Source organism: Dermacentor albipictus, chromosome 7 (assembly GCF_038994185.2).
Source record: "Dermacentor albipictus isolate Rhodes 1998 colony chromosome 7, USDA_Dalb.pri_finalv2, whole genome shotgun sequence".
NCBI lineage: Eukaryota > Metazoa > Arthropoda > Arachnida > Ixodida > Ixodidae > Dermacentor > Dermacentor albipictus.
In genome coordinates, this window is record NC_091827.1 from 87,712,898 (window position 1) to 87,731,778 (window position 18,881).

Below are 18,881 nucleotides of genomic sequence, written 5' to 3' on the forward strand. Positions count from 1 at the left end.
GTCAGACTTCCTCGTAATGTTTCTTTTTTCGAATGACTGAAAAAAGAATATATTCAGTATTAGCTTCAATGTACGGACACAGGGCAATATATCAGCCGCCGTGGCTGCTTAGTGGCTATGGTGTTGGGCTGCTAAGCACGAGGTCGCGGGATCGAATCCCGGCCACGGCGGCCGCATTTCGATGTGGGTGAAACGCGAAAACACCGGTGTACTTCGATTTAGGTGCGCGTTAAAGAATCCCAGGTGGTCCAAGTTTCCGGAGCCCCCACTACGGCGTGCCTCATAATCAGAAAGTTGTTTTGGCACGTAAAAATTCATAACTTACCGGGGCAATATAACTTCGCAGTGCACCGTTGTATATTTTCGATAATGATATACTGCGCTCTTAGATGAGTGTCGCGTGTCTCATGACAGTACTTTCTAGCAACTCTCGCCGACACGCGTACCCCAGCCCAGGTGTCAGTTGGAGGCGACTTCTAACAGGAGACGTCGAACACTTTCCGCGGTCCTGTCCGAGCTGCCGTATAGTGAGAGGGACGCTCTTGAGAATATGCGTAACACCTTCTGCATGCGTTCCTCCTGCACCTTGTATCTTCAGAACGGTCTGTTATAGCTCGCAACAGAGCTTCACGCCTTCTATTTACATTATAAGAAAATCTGGTCCGCCTGACCTGATTACAAGAGACGCTCGGGCGCAGCGAATGCCGGCTCGATCACCCCTCCCACTTGTGTCCCTAACATCGCCACCACCACCCCTCCTAATATTAAAATTTCTCATGTGAATTCAACGTTAACAAATTCAAATCACTTATGTAGGTCATGAACTAATAATATTGCGCTGGTTTTGATTTCCAGCGTACTATAGGGGCACTTTCTTCCACAAATAGTTTACGCTACTTACTCCACTCAAGCCCACGACGGTGTCTCGAGACGAAATCACACTGCAAGGACGCTACTTTTTTTCTCACTCTCTTAATAGTTGTTCAAAAACAACGTGTACCACAGCATTGCCTCCGGCAAACAGTCTTTATTTATAAGCCAGCAAAATGGTATGAACATAGGACGTGTGCAGGGCTTACTGAGGAGCAGCGTTCACTGTCTATCTGGGCCCCCCTCCTGACAAACGAAGGCGTCAGCAGTATTCGACAAAAAATTCGCTATACAGAATTGACAAACTCCAGGTGCAAAGTACATTGCGGTAAGAAACAAAAACATATCGACCATGAAATATGTGAAAAATAGAGGACGCACGAAGATAAAAGCAACGGCGAAGTCAACAGGAACGCAGAATAATAAATCAATACATGCGCTTACACACAAATCAGACTCGACGTTGAAAAGTCGGATCTAAACGGCATGGAACGAGAAATGAGCAGCATATATATTGTCTCCTAGATCACTTGAAACACACGTGCGTACAATCGAGAATTCGAAACGGGCAATTAAGGATCATGTTCGCAAGTTCTTTGCGTTACAAGTGGCATGTAAGAAACAGTCACTTCTGCCCGAGGTGCGCATCCCGTAGAACGTCAAAACAGATGAAACGCACGAGTCGAGCAGACGTCATAACTGGGCGCACTTCGCCGGCACCGCCATCGGATCACCGGCGCGACACCCGAAGGCTTTCGTAAAGTTGCCACTCGCGAACTTGCCTCCGGACCTGAGCGGCACGTTGCACAGCTCGCTGGCACCCAGTTCGCCGCAGACGGCGAAGCACCACGACACGAAGAAGAGGCGGTCGTCGTCGCGACGTGCGCGCGCGACGTCTACTGGCGACGACGGCGACGAGACGTCGCGACTGCTGTGGTACTCCCTGGCGGCGAGGTACGCCTTCCACAGCGGCTCCAGCGTGGCGTTCCTAAGCGTCAGGCTCCTGGCGAAAACGTCAGCGGACACGCTCCAGGAGCGGTGGTCGTCGCCGGAGGACAGCTCCGTCGTGTTGAGGCACGCAGCGAGGGTCTCTACGAGCATTTCGTATTCCAGGACTTCGCCGGTTTCGAAGTAGTTGGCGGCGACCACGGCGGCGAGCAGCGACCCGAATGCGCCGTATTTCACTGGAAGCTGCGGGCACATAGAGGGTGATGAAATGGCTCCGTGCTTACATTCAGGATATGCGACAACACATAGCAATAAAACCAATATCGGGTCACGCGATGTCAAGAAGCAAAGAAAACGTCAGAAATTGTATTGGATTGGGCAAACTTCAATAAAGGTCCCGCAGGACGTACGTCAGCGCGCAGTGGGCGTCTCCCACGCAGGGACCGACAGGGAGCAGCCGCTGCGCGAGCCTGCTGGACGGCCCATTGCCGGTCTTGTAGGAGCGGGCTTCGTAGGGTCTTCTCCCACTTGTCGGAGGTATAGTCGGGCGTTTCTACACTCCCAGAGCACGTGCGCGAGTGTCGCCGTAAGGAATGTATTTTTTTTAATAGGAAACACAAGAATTAACTATTGATGAGGGTTGCATTTACAATAAACTTCGTAGTCTTACCAGCAAAAATGGAAATGAAAGACGAAGAGTGGTAACCGAACCCACAACCTTTTCAAAGACGCGTGCTACGCTTTTGACGGTTGCCCCGCCTAGTACTTCAGCATCCATGTACCTTTTCCCCCTCTACCCAATTACGCCAAAGTGGTATACATACATACATACATACATACATACATACATGCATGCATGCATACATACATACATACATACATACATACATACATACATACATACATACATACATACATACATACATACATACATACATACATACATACATACATACATACATACATACATACATACATACATACATACATACATACATACATGAAGCGGTCTGCGCTGGACGCATGAAAGAAGACGAAGGAAGGTTCTAGGGGAGAAGTGAGGAGGAAGAAGTTGGAATAAAATGGCGGACGACACCCGTCTCACTTAGATTATGTCATTTCTGTTGCCGTTCTAGTTAGGAACGCTACATTTTGGCGCAGCCGACAGTTTTCGAAGACCAGCGATGCGGGTGACGTTTTTCGTCGACCAGGCGTCATCAGAGTCTGTTGTGTTCACCCGATACCAAGTGCACGGTGAGCCAGCGACGGACCTTCCTCTTGAAGTTAGTTCTACCGCGCTGATCAACGTGGTGCTGCAACAAGCTGCAATCAGCCGCCAAGCCCTCGTGCAAACAGGATCGGTGACAGTGAATCTACAACTGCAGACACTGAGCGAACTCGTTCTGGAACCCATACGACGTGGCACCCTCAAAGAGGAAACGCCTGCCGGGAAGGTGAGCCTAGACTTGAGTGTTATGGAACTGCAAAGGAACATTATACAACAGATCGAAATAATGAGAACTTTCGTCCAAGCGCTTAGTCGAGAGCAGTCAGCACGAAGTATTGTTGAACCAGATGTTTTTGAAGGAAAATCGCAAAATGCACACTACTGGCTGTGTTTTTTCGAGTACGCCTGTGACAAGAATCTGTGGCACTCCGACGACAAAAAGATTTTGCATATGCGCCGCTATTTGGGCGGTATAGCCAGAAAATGGTATGACGCGCAACTCATGGATTATGGAACAACATGTTGGGAACTGTGGAAAAGCAACTTTTTAGGGGCTTTCGAAGGCAACGCAGTAGAAAGATGGGATGCGGCACTGCGGTTCAGTTATACAGGTGGCTCTCTGCTTGAGTACTGTCTTGAGAAGCGTCGCCTGTTGTATTCTGCAGAACCGAAGCTGTCGTCTTCTGCTGTTGTAGCTTTGATAACGCAAGGGTTGTGTATCGAGATCCGTAGTCATGTCCAGCTCAAAGGTCCAAGAACGTTTGATGACCTTCTGAACTTTCTACAGACCTCAGTGCCAAGAATTACATCGAGAAGACAGCCAGATGGTAGAACAGAGCAACTTGATTCCAATCTAGAGTCATTGCCGTCAACTGAATGTGAACACAGCTTCATAAACAAATCTCTGGGAAGCGTAAATCATGACTGTGAGGATGGTGAAGAACCAATTACCGCAGTTCACGGCAACCTACTTCCACATAATCTGTCTACCGTGCATCACAAGCCCCAGAAAAAGAGCTTCAGTGAGACAGTATATTTGGTGTCGTCAAGCTTATTGTACGCCCCCATTAAGGTAGATGGCATTGAAGTGAAGGCTCTCGTTGACAGTGGAGCTTCGGTATCTATTATCAACAAGACTCGAGTGGATGCCAGTTGTCTGCACGCTGGTAGAACATTGCGTGTCCAAGCCTACGATGGGTCAGTGACCATGCATAGCGAATGGGTAACCCTGGCTATTGAATTTCAAGGAAATGCTATTACCAGTGACGTATTGGCCATTCCCAATGTCACCTACGATTTTCTTTTGTCCCGTCCAGACATGAAAAAACTTAAGATGAACCTCTATTGGGATGACAAGGTAATGGCCGAAGACACGATAAGAACAGAAGACCCTGGTGAAGAACCTAGTGTATCAAGGCTAATTTTTCACCACGAAGACATCAAGACTAAGTACCCAGAGCTTATATGCATAGGAAGCTACCCTCCAGCAATGAAAACCCATGTCGTTCCTTTCGAGCTCGCAGATAAAGCAGTGGTTCGTAGAACCCCCTATAATATGTCCAGAGATAAAAAGGTGTGGCTGAAAAAGGAGTTGCAAGAAATGTTAGACGCAGGTATCATCCGGCCTTCTGTATCCCCATTTGCTTCTCCTATCACTATTGCACCTAAAGAAGACGGGACATTCCGCCTCTGCACAGACTACCGGGCTCTCAATCGTCAAACTGAATTGATACCTTATCCAATGCCGAGAATCGACGACATCATTGACGAAACCGGTGGTTGCCATTGGTTTTCACGAATAGATCTCTGCAAGGGCTTTTGGCAGATTCCACTAAGTGAAGAAACGAAGAAGTACACCGCGTTCATAACCCCATTTGACTTGTTTGAGTACAACCGCCTACCATTTGGTTGGAAAAACTCCCCTGCGTGGTTTCAGAAGATTATGACGGACATTCTGAAACCTTACCTGGGCACATTTTGCAATGTGTACATCGACGACATCATCATCTACTCAAAGACAAAGGACGAACACCGTAGTCATCTTTCAAAAGTTCTTCATGCCCTCAGTCTTGCCCAACTCAAAGTCAACTTCAAGAAAAGTGCGTTCTTTCAAGATACCGTAGTATTTCTTGGCAGGGTGTTTGATGGACAGACTAAAAGCACCAAGCAAGAATCGGTAGAGAGAATCTCCAAGCTGGTAAAGCCTTATGATGTACACTCCCTGCGCGTTTTTCTTGGCCTTGCAGGACACTTCCGGGCGTTTATCAAAGACTACGCACTGAGAACAAGGTGCCTCACACGTTTAACTCAGAAAGACGTGCCTTTTCATTGGGACGAGAAGTGCGAAGCTGTCTATCGTGAGCTTGTAAACCTAATATCGTCGGACCCCATCTTGCGAATACCGGATTTTTCCTTGCCTTTCGTGCTGAACACGGACGCATCACATTATGCTACCGGTGCAGTTCTATACCAGAAGCCATCCAAACAAGCTGATCAAACCAAACACTACGTCGTGGGGTACTACAGCTATACTCTGAAACCCGCCGAAATCAATTACTGTACCACAGAAAAGGAAGCTCTGGCCGTCTTAAAAGCTGTGCAGTACTTTCGTACTTACCTGGAAGGTGCCAAATTCATACTTTTCACGGACCATCAAGCATTGACTCAACTTCTGAGCATGGCCCAGCCAAGAGGCCGCATTGCTAGATGGGTGAACTATCTGCAACAATTTGATTTCGTAATTTCGCACCGTCCTGGCCCACTCCTCACTGACGCTGACGCACTATCAAGATTACTTGTACAGGAATCAAGCAATAATCCAGATACAATCAATCATATTAAGCTATGGGAAGGTACAGAAGAGCTCCAGTTTATCAATGGAAGGTATCACGTACCACCAACTATGATTCCAAGGATTCTTCATCTATACCACGATACCCCTGAATCGGGTGGACATGATGGCTTCTGGCGCACTTATAAGAAATTGCTCATGAGATTCACATGGCCGGGCATGAAAAACGACATCAGCCATTACATCCGCACATGCCACCTCTGCCAGGTGAACAAAGTTAAATTCAAGCAATCGACAGACGTTATGACAAACCCTGAATATTCAAGCATCCCGTTCGAAGTAATTCATTTGGACTTCGCGGAGCTCAAAAAGAAGGGGAAAGGAGTCAAGCGAACGCAAGCTTTCTTGCTCTCCATAGATGAGTGCACACGGACGATTGCGGCTAAAGCTGGCAAAGAAGACGCAAACAGCGTAATAGACCTCCTCAAAGCTGAGTGTTTTAAACACACAAAGACGCTCGTCTGCGACAACGGGCCGGCTTTTCGGAGTGCCAAATTATCGAAGTGGGCCCAGGAGCACGGCATCATGATAAAGTATTCTTCTCCATACCACCCGGCAGCAAACGGCCTAGCGGAACGTGCCATACGAGACATCAAACAGTATCTGAAGATGTATCCAGACTTTGCCGGTGGCTGGAAGTGCTGTCTCGAGGCCGCTGTGAAGCATCACAACAGATCATACACCACGAGTTTAGGCTGCAGCCCTCATTTTGTAACTTCAGGTACAGCGCCCATACTTCCTGCAGATCGTGAGCTAGGTCTCCTAGAGAACCTCGAACTTGCGGAAGTAAGAAAAACTGTCAAAGAACAGGAGATCTACAAGCGCCGCATGAAGCGAAACTTTGATAAAAGGCACAGTAGCGAGATACCGGACATACAGCCTGGAGACTATGTCCTTGTAAGGAAAGGAGCTGTGCCCTCAAATTCAAAATATTGCGGACCATTTCAAGTTATTAAGACTGCATGCCAGCATGGAATATTGAAGAATGTCTGGTACGCCGGAGCCTCGGGCCAAACGGAGTGCGCCGCTATTGGAAACGTATTCAAGTATTACCCCAGGAGGTGTAATTAAAAGAAATCCGGAAGAGTGAAGCGGTCTGCGCTGGACGCATGAAAGAAGACGAAGGAAGGTTCTAGGGGAGAAGTGAGGAGGAAGAAGTTGGAATAAAATGGCGGACGACACCCGTCTCACTTAGATTATGTCATTTCTGTTGCCGTTCTAGTTAGGAACGCTACAATACATACATACATACATACATACATACATACATACATACATACATACATACATACATACATACATACATACATACATACATACATACATACATACATACATACATACATACATACATACATACATACATACATACATACATACATACATACATACATACATACATACATACATACATACATACATACATACATACATACATACATACATACATACATACATACATACATACATACATACATACATACATACATACATACATACATACATACATACATACATACATACATACATACATACATACATACATACATACATACATACATACATACATAATCATACGGTCCCTACTAAGCCTCTGTTTAATAAATATCAACTCATGCCCTTAAACGTGCTAACAAACTATAAAAGTACAATGGTGCTGTACAGCTCTAGAACTAACAAGTATCCAGTTCACTATGTCGTTTCTATACATTCCCAGTTTCGAACACGAGGCCACAAATCTAGCAACTTCTTGGAGCCACTAGTAAAAATGCATGTGGGAAAAAGCGGCTATCAGGCGTGGGTTGTACTTTGTGGAATGCTCTTCCTGTCCAGGTAAAACAAACAGCATTCTTGCTATGCTCTAACATTACTATAGACGTCTAATAAAAGTTGAAAAATAAGATTACCCTATTATGCTGCAGTGTAATAGTATACAAGAGGTCTCCTGCCTGCTTGAAAGGAAAAAAAATTGACATTGCCTTTTCTTTGTCTATGCATGAATCAATTGTTGTTCTTTATGTATGAATTCATAGTAGCATGATGCTAAGAATCCACATGCTCCTCCTTTATAAATGTTTTGTGCTTACCGTAGCTATAACGCTAGGAGCCTCTCCGTTGGTGTACTGATCAGCCCGAGGGCCGCTTTGGAGGCGCTTCTAATTAAGGCGTCACCCTGACCTTCGCCCTTGTCGAGCGAGTGGTACGACAGGCCGTATGTCACCCTACCCAGCACGAAGGCTTGGACGAGCCTTATGGTATCTTTTTCGCGCATATCCTTTCTGTGGTTCGTGATACATTGCTATCATTTTGGTTATTCACTGTATTCTTTAAGGCGGTGTGCCGGTGTCCACACTACGACTACCACGAGGCCAGACGTCGAGGCGGCCAGCTACGATAGGCTACGCCACGTAAGCATAGCCGTAAACAAGTATTTGCCATTAATGACTAGCGCTTTCTTACGCACCACCTCAGCTACGACGGCAGAGGCGACTGCTCTAGCCCTAGCCGTACGGTTCCAGGAGTTAAGGGAGTACGTCGCCCGTAATATCATCAGATACGCAGGAAGCCTGCTGGCTCTCCATGGTCGGTGGAATACCTGCCGCAGCCTTAGGGCTGCTCGAACGCACACCGACCCATTGCCGGAGGTTGACTTGGCGCCTGGGTCACGTCGGGCTCAAGGGTAACGAGAGGGCGGACGCGTTAGCTTGCGAGTTTAGTAACCGAGCTGCGCTCTCCGACCCCTAGTTGTCACCCGTTCCAATTCTAGCGAGAGAGATTCTTACTTACCAGTGTTTCACGTGCCAAAAGTATCGAAAGCCTCACAAGCCCCTAAGTGGAGAAGAGGCGACCGACCTAAGAAGGATACAAACGGAAGCATATGGAAGCAAGAGGAAGCTTTAGCTCGGGCCCAACTCCGACGCGGCCTATTCAAATACATGTAAAACGCAAAAACGTTTCTCTGAGATAATTCCTGAACCGAATTTAGTGAAATTTGTTGCATGTGAGAGATAAAGTTGAATTCTAGTGACTGTTGGAAGCGGAATTTCGATTTAGGAGCTGAATTTTGTTAAAAAGATTTTCAAAAATTCGAAAGTTCGAAAATAATAGAAGCACGAAGTTTACAAATTAATAGCTCTGCACCAAAAACAGATATCGCGGTTCTGCAAACGGCATGCGTTCTACCATTGAAAGCGGACAAATTCGATGTGTAAATTGATATCTTGCATGATATTGTTACCAACGAGAAGGGGGTTAACCGAGGGGCCCGATTTTTATCAGTCATATCATAAGAAGCCAACAAACACTGACACCAAGTATAACATAGGGGAAATTACTTGTGCTTAATAAATGAAATAAAGAGACGATAAATTACTGACAATTAAAGTGAATGAAAAACCAACTTGCCGCAGGTGGGAACCGAACCCACAACCTTCGCATTTCGCGTGCGATGCTCTACCAATTGAACTACCGCGGTGCCGTTTTCCCATCCACTTTCTTGGGTATTTATTGTCCTAGTAGAAGCCTGGGAGTGTTAGCCAGCGCCACCACTTGCAGACCTTGGCGGCGCACGTGGAACGTCCTTTTTGCCGCAGGCGTCACGAGAACGTCATCTTTTTGGGTAAAGACAGCTGGTCAATAAACCCACACAGCGAAGGTTGTGGGTTCGGTTCCCACCTGCGGCAAGTTGTTTTTTCATTCACTTTAAATTTCATTAATTTATCGTTTCTTTACTTCATTTATTAAGCACAAGTAATTTCCTCTGTGTTGTCCTTGGTGTCAGTGTTTGTTGGCTTCTTATGATATGATATTGTTACGTTGTTTAACAAGGGTTCTGTAAAAGCTACATTTCCATATTACTATTTTTCTTTAGTTAATGTGTAACATATCCATTTTGTCCACTTTAGATGTACTATTAGATGCTTTTCACAGAATTGTATTATCATTTTTCATTGCTGAGTTACAGAGATGTACACTTACTGGTTTCGTTTCTTGAAAATTTTTGATTTTTGCCAATTTTTAATAAAAAATTGAGGACCTAAATCAAAAATTCGAAACCAACAGTCACTATATTTTAAGTTTTTTTTTTAAATGCAACAAACCTCGTCAAAATTCGTGCAGCGGTTGCCGAGAAAAACGAATTGCCCTTTTACATGTATTTAGATAGGAGCACACGAGCTAAAGCTTCCTCTTAAGCTTACACACCATGCATCCTGCGCTTAACCCGGCTAAATGTCCGTGGTGCAGAGGTAAGCCGACACTCTACCACATTTCGTGAAGATTGGCGCCGAAGGCCAGAGGCTTGAACTCTAGTTTGGGCAACGAGACAATAATTAGTACGGAGCAGTGGTAGGCAAAGCTCGCCAGTTCGGACCTGGGGGTGCAACTAGCACTTCTGGATCAAGTCGGGCGCCGGGCGGAGGTCAGTGTAACATTGGACGGAGGACCCCATTCATAAGACTCAGTGACCCCTTACGATTTGTCCTTTTGAATGAACTCTTTCACGCACACACACACAGGCCAAAACTTGCCTAATAAAATTCAGTTAATTTAATTGCATCTGTCGGATCCCGTTGCATACAAGGTTACGTATATCTAGAGATAATCTAAGACATGTTCTATGAGTTGTAATGTATTGAGTGATTAAATTCCTTATTGGGCAAAGAAGGACTCTTTGACCTAATTCGAAAATGTAGAGGTAGCCAGGAGCAGGATCTACGACAATTGTAAGAGCCTTGTTTCCCAGAAAGAGCCGCAAGGAAGACACGACCACATATATATATCTGCGCCGACTGCAAGCAACTCGCAAGGTTGCGAGTTGCTTGCAACCTTGCGTATTGTTGCAACCTCATATATGCAACCTCGTATTGTTGCAACCTTGCGTATATGCAACCTCATATTTGCCTGAATGACACCGGCAAATATGACAACAACTTTCCCATATTTGTTAATGACCACTTGTCACCACAAAATAAGGCACTCTTTTCCAAAGCACTAGTGCTAAAGAAAGCCAATAACTGGAAGCACCTGTGGACGGATAATTGTCAGATTAAGGCCAGAAAGACAAATGAAAGCCGTGTCTGTCGCATTGCTGACGAGTCCGACCTTTCTGTTTTCAACTAACTGCCTGTATTCTGACTCTTAATTTCATTGCCATCCACCATGGATTCTTACCTGTCAGCATCTGCGCTGAATAAATTCATGTCACGCGACTACCATTCAATTATTCACTTCAATGCTAGAAGTCTCCGCAAGCATTTTGATGATTTTGAGAACCTGTTTTCGACACTTAACAATACCTTTTCAATAATATGTGTGTCTGAAACCTGGCTTAGTAATGATGACAAGGACCTATTCTGCTTTAACTCATACACTTCTGAGTATTCTCACAGAAAAATTAGTAATCACGGTGGTTCAGCTATATTTGTCTCATCTAACATTCCATATAAACGACGGCCAGATTTGGAGTTGAATATTACTAACTGTGAATCTGTGTTTGTTTAATTTGATTCCCCCGTCTTCAGTATAGGCAACAAGAACTTAGTGTTTGGCTGCATTTATCGCTCACCTTCTTCTTTAGTTACTCATTTCTGCAGTGCGCTTGATCTAACCATGGAAAAAATATCATACGCTAATTGTAATGCAATAATCATGGGCGATATCAACATTAACCTCTTAGATACCAATTCATCTAATTCTTCTAGTTATTCAGGCATCTTCCACAGTTTTGGATACGAATGTTTAATTTCTCTCCCTACTCGTTGTCCTAACGTTGCTGATGGCACCTTAATCGATCATGCATTATCGAACTTAACAGATCCACCTGAGGCTGGAATTGTTACCATCGATATTACCGATCACTATCCTATCGTTCTACGCCTGCGCAATCACTCAGCCTTATCTAACACGTCATTCTACAGAGTTGTACTTGACAAAGAGATGTTCCTTGCAAGCGTAACTGAAACTGACTGGTCAAAAGTTATGTCATCTAATGAACCTCAAAAATCTTTTTCGCAGTTTTTAACCACACTTTCATCGCATTTCAACTCCCACTCTCATAATATAAAATGCAGAAAAAAGGTATCATTGCCACAAAATCCATGGCTTACAGATAACCTTCTGAAAGCTATGCGGTCTCGTGAAAATTTATATAAAAAAACAAAGAAGCAACCTTTCAATACTAAACTACTTGCCCGTTACAAAAAAATTTCTAACTCTCTTTCTGCAAAGCTTAGAAGTGCGAAGAGGAATTATAACGAACCAAAAATTATAGAATGTGGTAATAACACTAGGAAAAAGTGGGAAATAGTCAACACCTCTTTAAACCATAACTCTCAGAAAGTCATTTCGAGAATCATTCAGAATGACATGGAATACATTAATCCGCTTGATATTGCAAATGCATTTTGTGATGCTTTCTTCAATAACACTTCTGATTCTGATTCATGCTGCAACATGTCCTTTAAGCGCTTACCTCACTCATTTTTCCTTTTTCCAACAACACCTGATGAAGTAATTTTAGTAATTAAAACCCTTAAAGCCACTAGTGCTGGCCTAGATAATATGAATGCTTACCACATTAAAATGATCGCGGAACATATCGCTAACGTCCTCTCAGCTATCATTAACCTGATTTTTAAAATCGGTGTTTTTCCACGAGAACTCAAACGCGGTCGAGTCATTCCCGTTTTCAAAAAAGGTGATCGCACGCTTACACGGAATTATAGACCCATTTGCGTTCTTCCATTTTTTTAATAAAGTTATTGAAAAACTTATCGAAAAACGTTTAACAAAATATTTAGACACATTTAGTATTCTTTCCCCTTTTCAGTTCGGCTTTCGTTCAGGCTTTTCAACTAATCTGGCACTTATATCTCTTACTGATTATCTCAAAAAAGCAATCGATGAAGGTAAATTTGCAGCCTCCATATTCGTTAACCTATCCAAGGCCTTCGACTCAATTAATCACACAATTCTTTGTGCTAAAGTTGAAGCCATCGGAATAACTGGTCCGCCTGTACTTCTAATCCGCAGTTACTTAGAAGATAGAAAATAAGTCATTAATATTTCTGGGTACTACTCTAAAGAAGCTACTACTAACATTGGTGTACCACAGGGGTCCATATTAGGTCCTTTACTTTTCCTAATTTATATTAATGATCTGCCCAGTTGCCTCTCCTCATCGAAGTGTATCCTGTACGCAGATGATACTGCTATATTTAGCTCTAACAATTGTATATCAACGCTAACACGCGAGCTCAATGAAGATCTCGTTAAAATATCCACATGGTGTGAACTTAACAAGCTACAGATTAACCATAATAAGACCAACTTTGTCGTTTTTGCCTCACATCAGCGATCGCCTGAGCTCCTTCAGTCTATTTCAATTAACATTCACCTAATCAATGCAGTTGATCATTGCACCTATTTAGGTGTGGAATTTGACCGCCATCTCAAATTTCACCTTCACATTGCTAATGTTAAACAGAAAATGGCATACGGGATAGGCGTTTTAATCAAAGCACGACCATATTTATCATTTTCTACTCTCATGTCGCTTTATTATGCTTTTGTTCATTCTCATATTAACTATAACATGGAATCATGGGGAAACACCTATAACAGTCACCTAACGTCGTTGCAAGTCATTCATAATCGAGCTATTCGGCTAATAACATTTTCACCTCACAGCATTAGTGCAACGCGGCTGTTACGTGCACATATTATTTTGAATGTGACTGACCTTGTTAAATATAACCTGGCCATATTTATTTTTAGGGCTTTAAACAATGATATTCCAGTAACCATCATACCGAAGAATTCCCTTACTAATACTAATAATACTAGATTTGCTGAAGATATTAACTTCATTTTACCCTTAGTTCGCACCAACTATGGTAAGCAATCACTACACTTTTCAGCTTTATCTCTGTGGAATACATTACCATTCTCTTTAAAATTGTTCCATGCTCACAGATTTCGTACAGAACTTAAGCATTTTCTTTTAGCTTCCTCCGACTTTCCCATTTGAGTATAGTATGTGTTGTATTATTAACTTTCTCTTTTTCTCTTGATTTCCTTCCCGCATATATATATATGTATATTTTTTACTTTCTTTCTTCTTAGCTATTTTTATAGTTTCACCTTTCGTTGACTATATCGAAACCTTGTTTTTGTTTATTACATACATATGCTGCTTTTCTGTTCATTTATGCCTTGTCTCATAAAACCTTTATTCGTAAATTTTTCATGTTGCCATTGTTGTATGTATTATTAATTCTAGTCATCATGCACAGGAGGTCCCATTTCAGTTTCTAACTACGGGACCTCCTTCTGTATATACATATGCTGTAATTATCCTCATTTTGTTATGAATAAAACTGATTCTGATTCTGATTCTGAAGGAGCCCGGCTAAATATGCCGTGAATCCTGATCCCTGCTCTTGCTGTGTATTGCTGCTTTCGCTGTGTTTTAATTGAGGGGCTCAAAAAGATGCCGTGATCAGGCGAGTGGGCACCTCTTCCCGACGAAAGTGCTTCGTTCTCACCCCTTCCTGCACCCTGGGAATCTCCCCTATAGGCGGTATATGCGGGTAAGGTGTTAAAGTACGTGACGTAATTACAAGAAAGGGAAGTTCCTAATGCGACTGCTTGGAAAAAACAGCTTCGCTGGAAATTGTGCTGTGACCCGCCGTGGTGGCTTGGCGGCTATGGCATTGCGCTGCCAAGCACGAGATCGCGGGATCGAATCCCGGCCGCGGCGGCTGTATTAGGCCGGAGGCGAAATGTCCGTGTGGCGTGCATTGTGGGCACGTTAAAGAACCCCAGGCGGGCAAAATTAATCCGGAGTCCCGCGCCACGGCGTGCCTCATAATCAGATCGTTGTTTCGGGACGTCAAGCCCCAGAGTCTTATTATTCATTTTTAAAATAGTTATTTGGGAAACAAGTGTGAGCTAAGAAGATTGAAATTTAATTTTCAAATTCTAGCTAAAGTAGCCAAGAATTCTTACTTCTCGAGTCTTGGTAAGAGTTCCGTTCGTAGAGGACTCGAAACAGTATTGGAAAAACGTTCGTCTCAATAGAAAAGAAAGTACATCTATTCCTCCTGTAAAATATTCTCACACAATCGTTGACGATGATGCGTCTAAGGCAGCCATCTTTAGCAGTTATTTTTCGTCCATGTTTAGTCAAAGTTGCTCACGCGTTGTTAGCACGGTTTTTTCAACTGAGGCAGAAGTGATGCCTGAAGTCACTTTTAGTGTGCCGGGTATTCGAAAATTGTTAGAAAGTTTCAAACCAGCTAATGCGTGTGGCCCTTATGATATTCCAGCAGCGATATTAAGGAACTGTTCGGCAATATTATCTTTGTACTTTCACTGTTTATTTCAGAAATGCTTAGTTGATAAAGCCCTACCTCGTGATTGGAAATTAGCACGTGTTACACCTGTTCATAAGAATGGACCGATAAATGACGTTGAGAACTACAGGCCGGTGTCTTTAACTAGTACAACATGGAAAATATTTGAATATCTCCTTTATAGCTGTATAATGACACATTTGGTTAAACATAACCTTTTGCATCCTAGTCAACACAGATCTCGGCAAGGTTTTTCTTGCTCAACGCAGCTTGTTGACTTCACGCATGATTTGGCTCTAGCAATAGATAAGCGTAAAGTAGTTCGCTGTATTTTCTTGGACTTCAAAAAAGCATTCGATGTTGTTCCTCATGACCTTCTTATTAGTAAATTACGGGGCTATAAACTGAATGAATCTCTTATTGAATCTCTGAAACTGAATGAATCTCTTAGCCGAGTATCTATCTCTAAGACAGCAGTCAGTCGTTTTCAATGGTTGTTCTTCCGGATATGCTCCCGTGACCTCAGGAGTTCCTCAGGGCTCAGTTCTGGGCCCTCTTTTGTTTCTGTTGTATATAAATGACATTACTATTGGCCTCATCTCTTCGTTCAGAACGTTCGCGGATGACTGTGTATTTTACAGCACTATAGAGAATGAACGTGATTCCGAATACCTGCAGCATGATTTGAATGTAATAGCATCCTGGTGTGCCCATTCAGAAATGTCATTCAATGTTGAAAAGTGTATTAACGTCACCTTTACAAGGAAACGTTCATACCAGTTGAATACGTATAGCGTAAATAACGCTGCTTTAAGCACGACCAGGGAATATAAATATCTAGGAGTTTAGTTAACGAGTGATTTGAAGTGGACTAGGCCCGTTCAACACATCAAAGTTAAAGCTGCACGTGTTCTGGGTTTTCTTAAGACGAAATTTCAGCGAAATTCCATCTAACTTAAAAGAACAACTGTATTTCACTCATGTGCGCTCATTGTTAGATTACGCATGCGTTTGCTGGGATCCGTATTCCAAAGAGCTGGCCTATACGCTTGAAAAAATACAGAAAAGGGCAGTGCGATTCGTTTTAGGTAATTAGGATCGTCAACTTAGTATGAGAGAAAGCAAAAGTAAACTCAAATGGGGAGACTTGAAAGATCATAGACGGAACCTCAGGGTGAAATTTTTTAATAATATCTACCATTCCAAAACTGGAATCGATAAGGAGAAGTACATCCAAGCGCCTTCCTACATATCCCAAAGAAGGGACCACAGTCTCAAAGTAAATGAATTTTTCTTTAAAGGTGACGTCTTGCGCTATTCATTTTTCATTAGATGTATAAGAGATTGGAATGATCTTCCGCCTATGATTGTATCCATTGGCTCTAATGATGATTTTTACCGCGCTTTGTCTAATTAGTTTCTTTATTGGTCTCAAATATGATGCTTATTTTTATGTATGCCCCTGCTGCAATGCCTGCAAAGGCGAAGCAGGTATCAAATAAATAAATAAATAAATAAATAAATAAATAAATTGGGCTGCGATTCTGCGAAGCTTCAAAAGTCTGCTTTCTTTTTTAACATTAGACGCCCGGCGCATTCTACCATAGCACATCTACCTAAAGCAAAATTACTCAACAATAGCATATTTGTAAGCACGACTGTTGATACAATAGGACATTCAAATGGGGCTCAGGGTAAAACAAAAGTGAAAAACATATATACTAGTAATTCAAGAGAACGGTTGGTGCTTCAAAATGTATCATAAATAGTTGAAGGTGTAATGTTATCCCTCGTCGTACAAGGCAGAATAGCGATTTTACTTCGTTTTCTTCCACTGTTTACAAAAAAAAGTGCTGAGTACGTAATCAGGTGGGGACGGACGGCAACCCCTCCTCCCCCTCCCCCCCCCCCACATCGCCTTTTCATTAGCTCACGCTCTTTCAGTGCACTCGGCCGTAAAAGAGAACGCGCACACAACAGCAAAAGCAAACAAAGGGGGGTCTTGCGAAGGGCCGATTCAACTTATGTGAACGTTTGCTAGTAGGAATAGCTGCAACGTTTCATTAACGATTTTATATTGTAAGTTCTCTGTCGAGTGGAAAAGGTTGTTCAACTCACCGTCAGGCCGGGTGCAAAGAACGGAACGTTCCAGGCGACCGGTTGCACCAGGTACGGCCGGCTGCCATTCCTGGTGTCGTCGTCGATCTCCACCCATTTCAGGCCGCTCCAGTCAGCCGTGGCGACCAGTTCATCGAACAGGCCGCAGCAGGCGTCACCGGCGGCTGAGACCAGTGCACTGACGCCGTCTTCGCGGGCGCAGCAGGTGGCGAAGCCCTCCCGCCTCTGCGGAAGGAACGCCTCGGGGAGGCGGCCCCTGGAGGCCCACTGCCAGACCGCAAGGAACGAGCTGCGCACCGGGTAGTAGGTAGCCCACGACCCGAACACGTCGGCCGCGTGCCGGAGCAGGCTGATGGAGAGACGGTTGCGCGACAGAAGCCGGAGGCCGCGCGCGTCGCTCGAGCGCCAGTGCGCGCCCACGAAGTCGCCAAGGAAGGAGTCCGTCACCTGGGGTTGCGGTAGTGCCGTGGTACCCCTAGTTTGCTGTCTTCCCTGCCTCACTCTCCACCTCTAGCTGACGTCATTTGCTGACTGGTGAAAGTGCGCGGGAGGGTAAGGGGAAATGGGTAGAGTATCCGGCTGTCATGCTGGGGGACCCTGGTTGAATCTCACCGCAGGACACGTAATCTCTCGTATCGAAGATACCCGAACCGAGGCGAGGGTGCGAACTCGCTTATTTACGCGTGCGTCCACCTTAATACCCACACACCTATATGAACCCGCCTACCTGGCCACCTGCTTTCTTATCCACTCATCGACATACCTGCCTATCCACCATGAAATGAAATGTTTCTTTTTTTATATTTTAACACATGAAAGGGAAAAATTGCCATCCACCCGATGGTATAGCACGCAGATAAGTAGAAAACTTAAACGGGTTGCGCAGGAAAAGAAACCCTCATGTGTTCTAATTGCAGCTACGTGCCGCGCTGGGCGGTTGCCAATTCCCTTTCAGAAATATTTCTCTACCTTAACCAGCTTTTGCGGAACTGTGGCGCTGAAACGGGCTCCCTGAAGTGCTGTAGAAAATAGCGCCTCTTCCTCTTCACAATCTCGCTCTCTCTTTCTCTGCAGAACTAATTTGTCATGTTCAACTTCTTTGTGCTTCGAGATGACATTACTTCAGCCTCTCGCGGCGATTTGCTAGTCTTCTGGTTTGTTCAGCTGCTAGATCGGCTGACCCAGAAAAGCATTGGTCCCAGGTTCGATCCCTAGACCAGGACCAATTGTAGTTCAATGGCGAGGCTTTCTGCAAAACCCGTCTGGATTTACTTTGAGTCTATGTGCTACGGTCGAGTCAACGACATTTTTCCCTTTCATTAAACCGTATCCACACAACTTGTCTGGAACATTTTACATCATCAAGAAACATAACCCTTAAACTACCATCATCATCAGCCTGGTTACGCCCACTGCAGGGCAAAGGCCTCTCCCATACTTTTCCAACAACCCCGGTCATGTACTAATTGTGGCCATGTCGTCCCTGCGAACTTCTTAATCTCATCCGCCC

At 44.2% G+C, this 18,881-nt stretch overlaps 1 protein-coding gene across 1 annotated transcript in view; it reads right to left on the reverse strand.

Annotated features, from left to right (window-relative positions):
• Positions 1-1,359: 1,359 nt before the first annotated feature.
• The window catches only part of LOC135899685 (uncharacterized), a 58,838-nt gene continuing 41,316 nt past the window's right edge, over positions 1,360-18,881 (reverse strand). Inside the window, exons 8-9 of the mRNA XM_065429009.2 lie at positions 17,372-17,818; positions 1,360-2,061 (exon numbers count right to left, since the gene is read on the reverse strand). Of these exons, the coding sequence (XP_065285081.1) occupies positions 1,564-2,061; positions 17,372-17,818 (945 nt within the window). The 3' untranslated portion in view covers positions 1,360-1,563. The remainder of the gene's footprint in view (positions 2,062-17,371; positions 17,819-18,881) is intronic.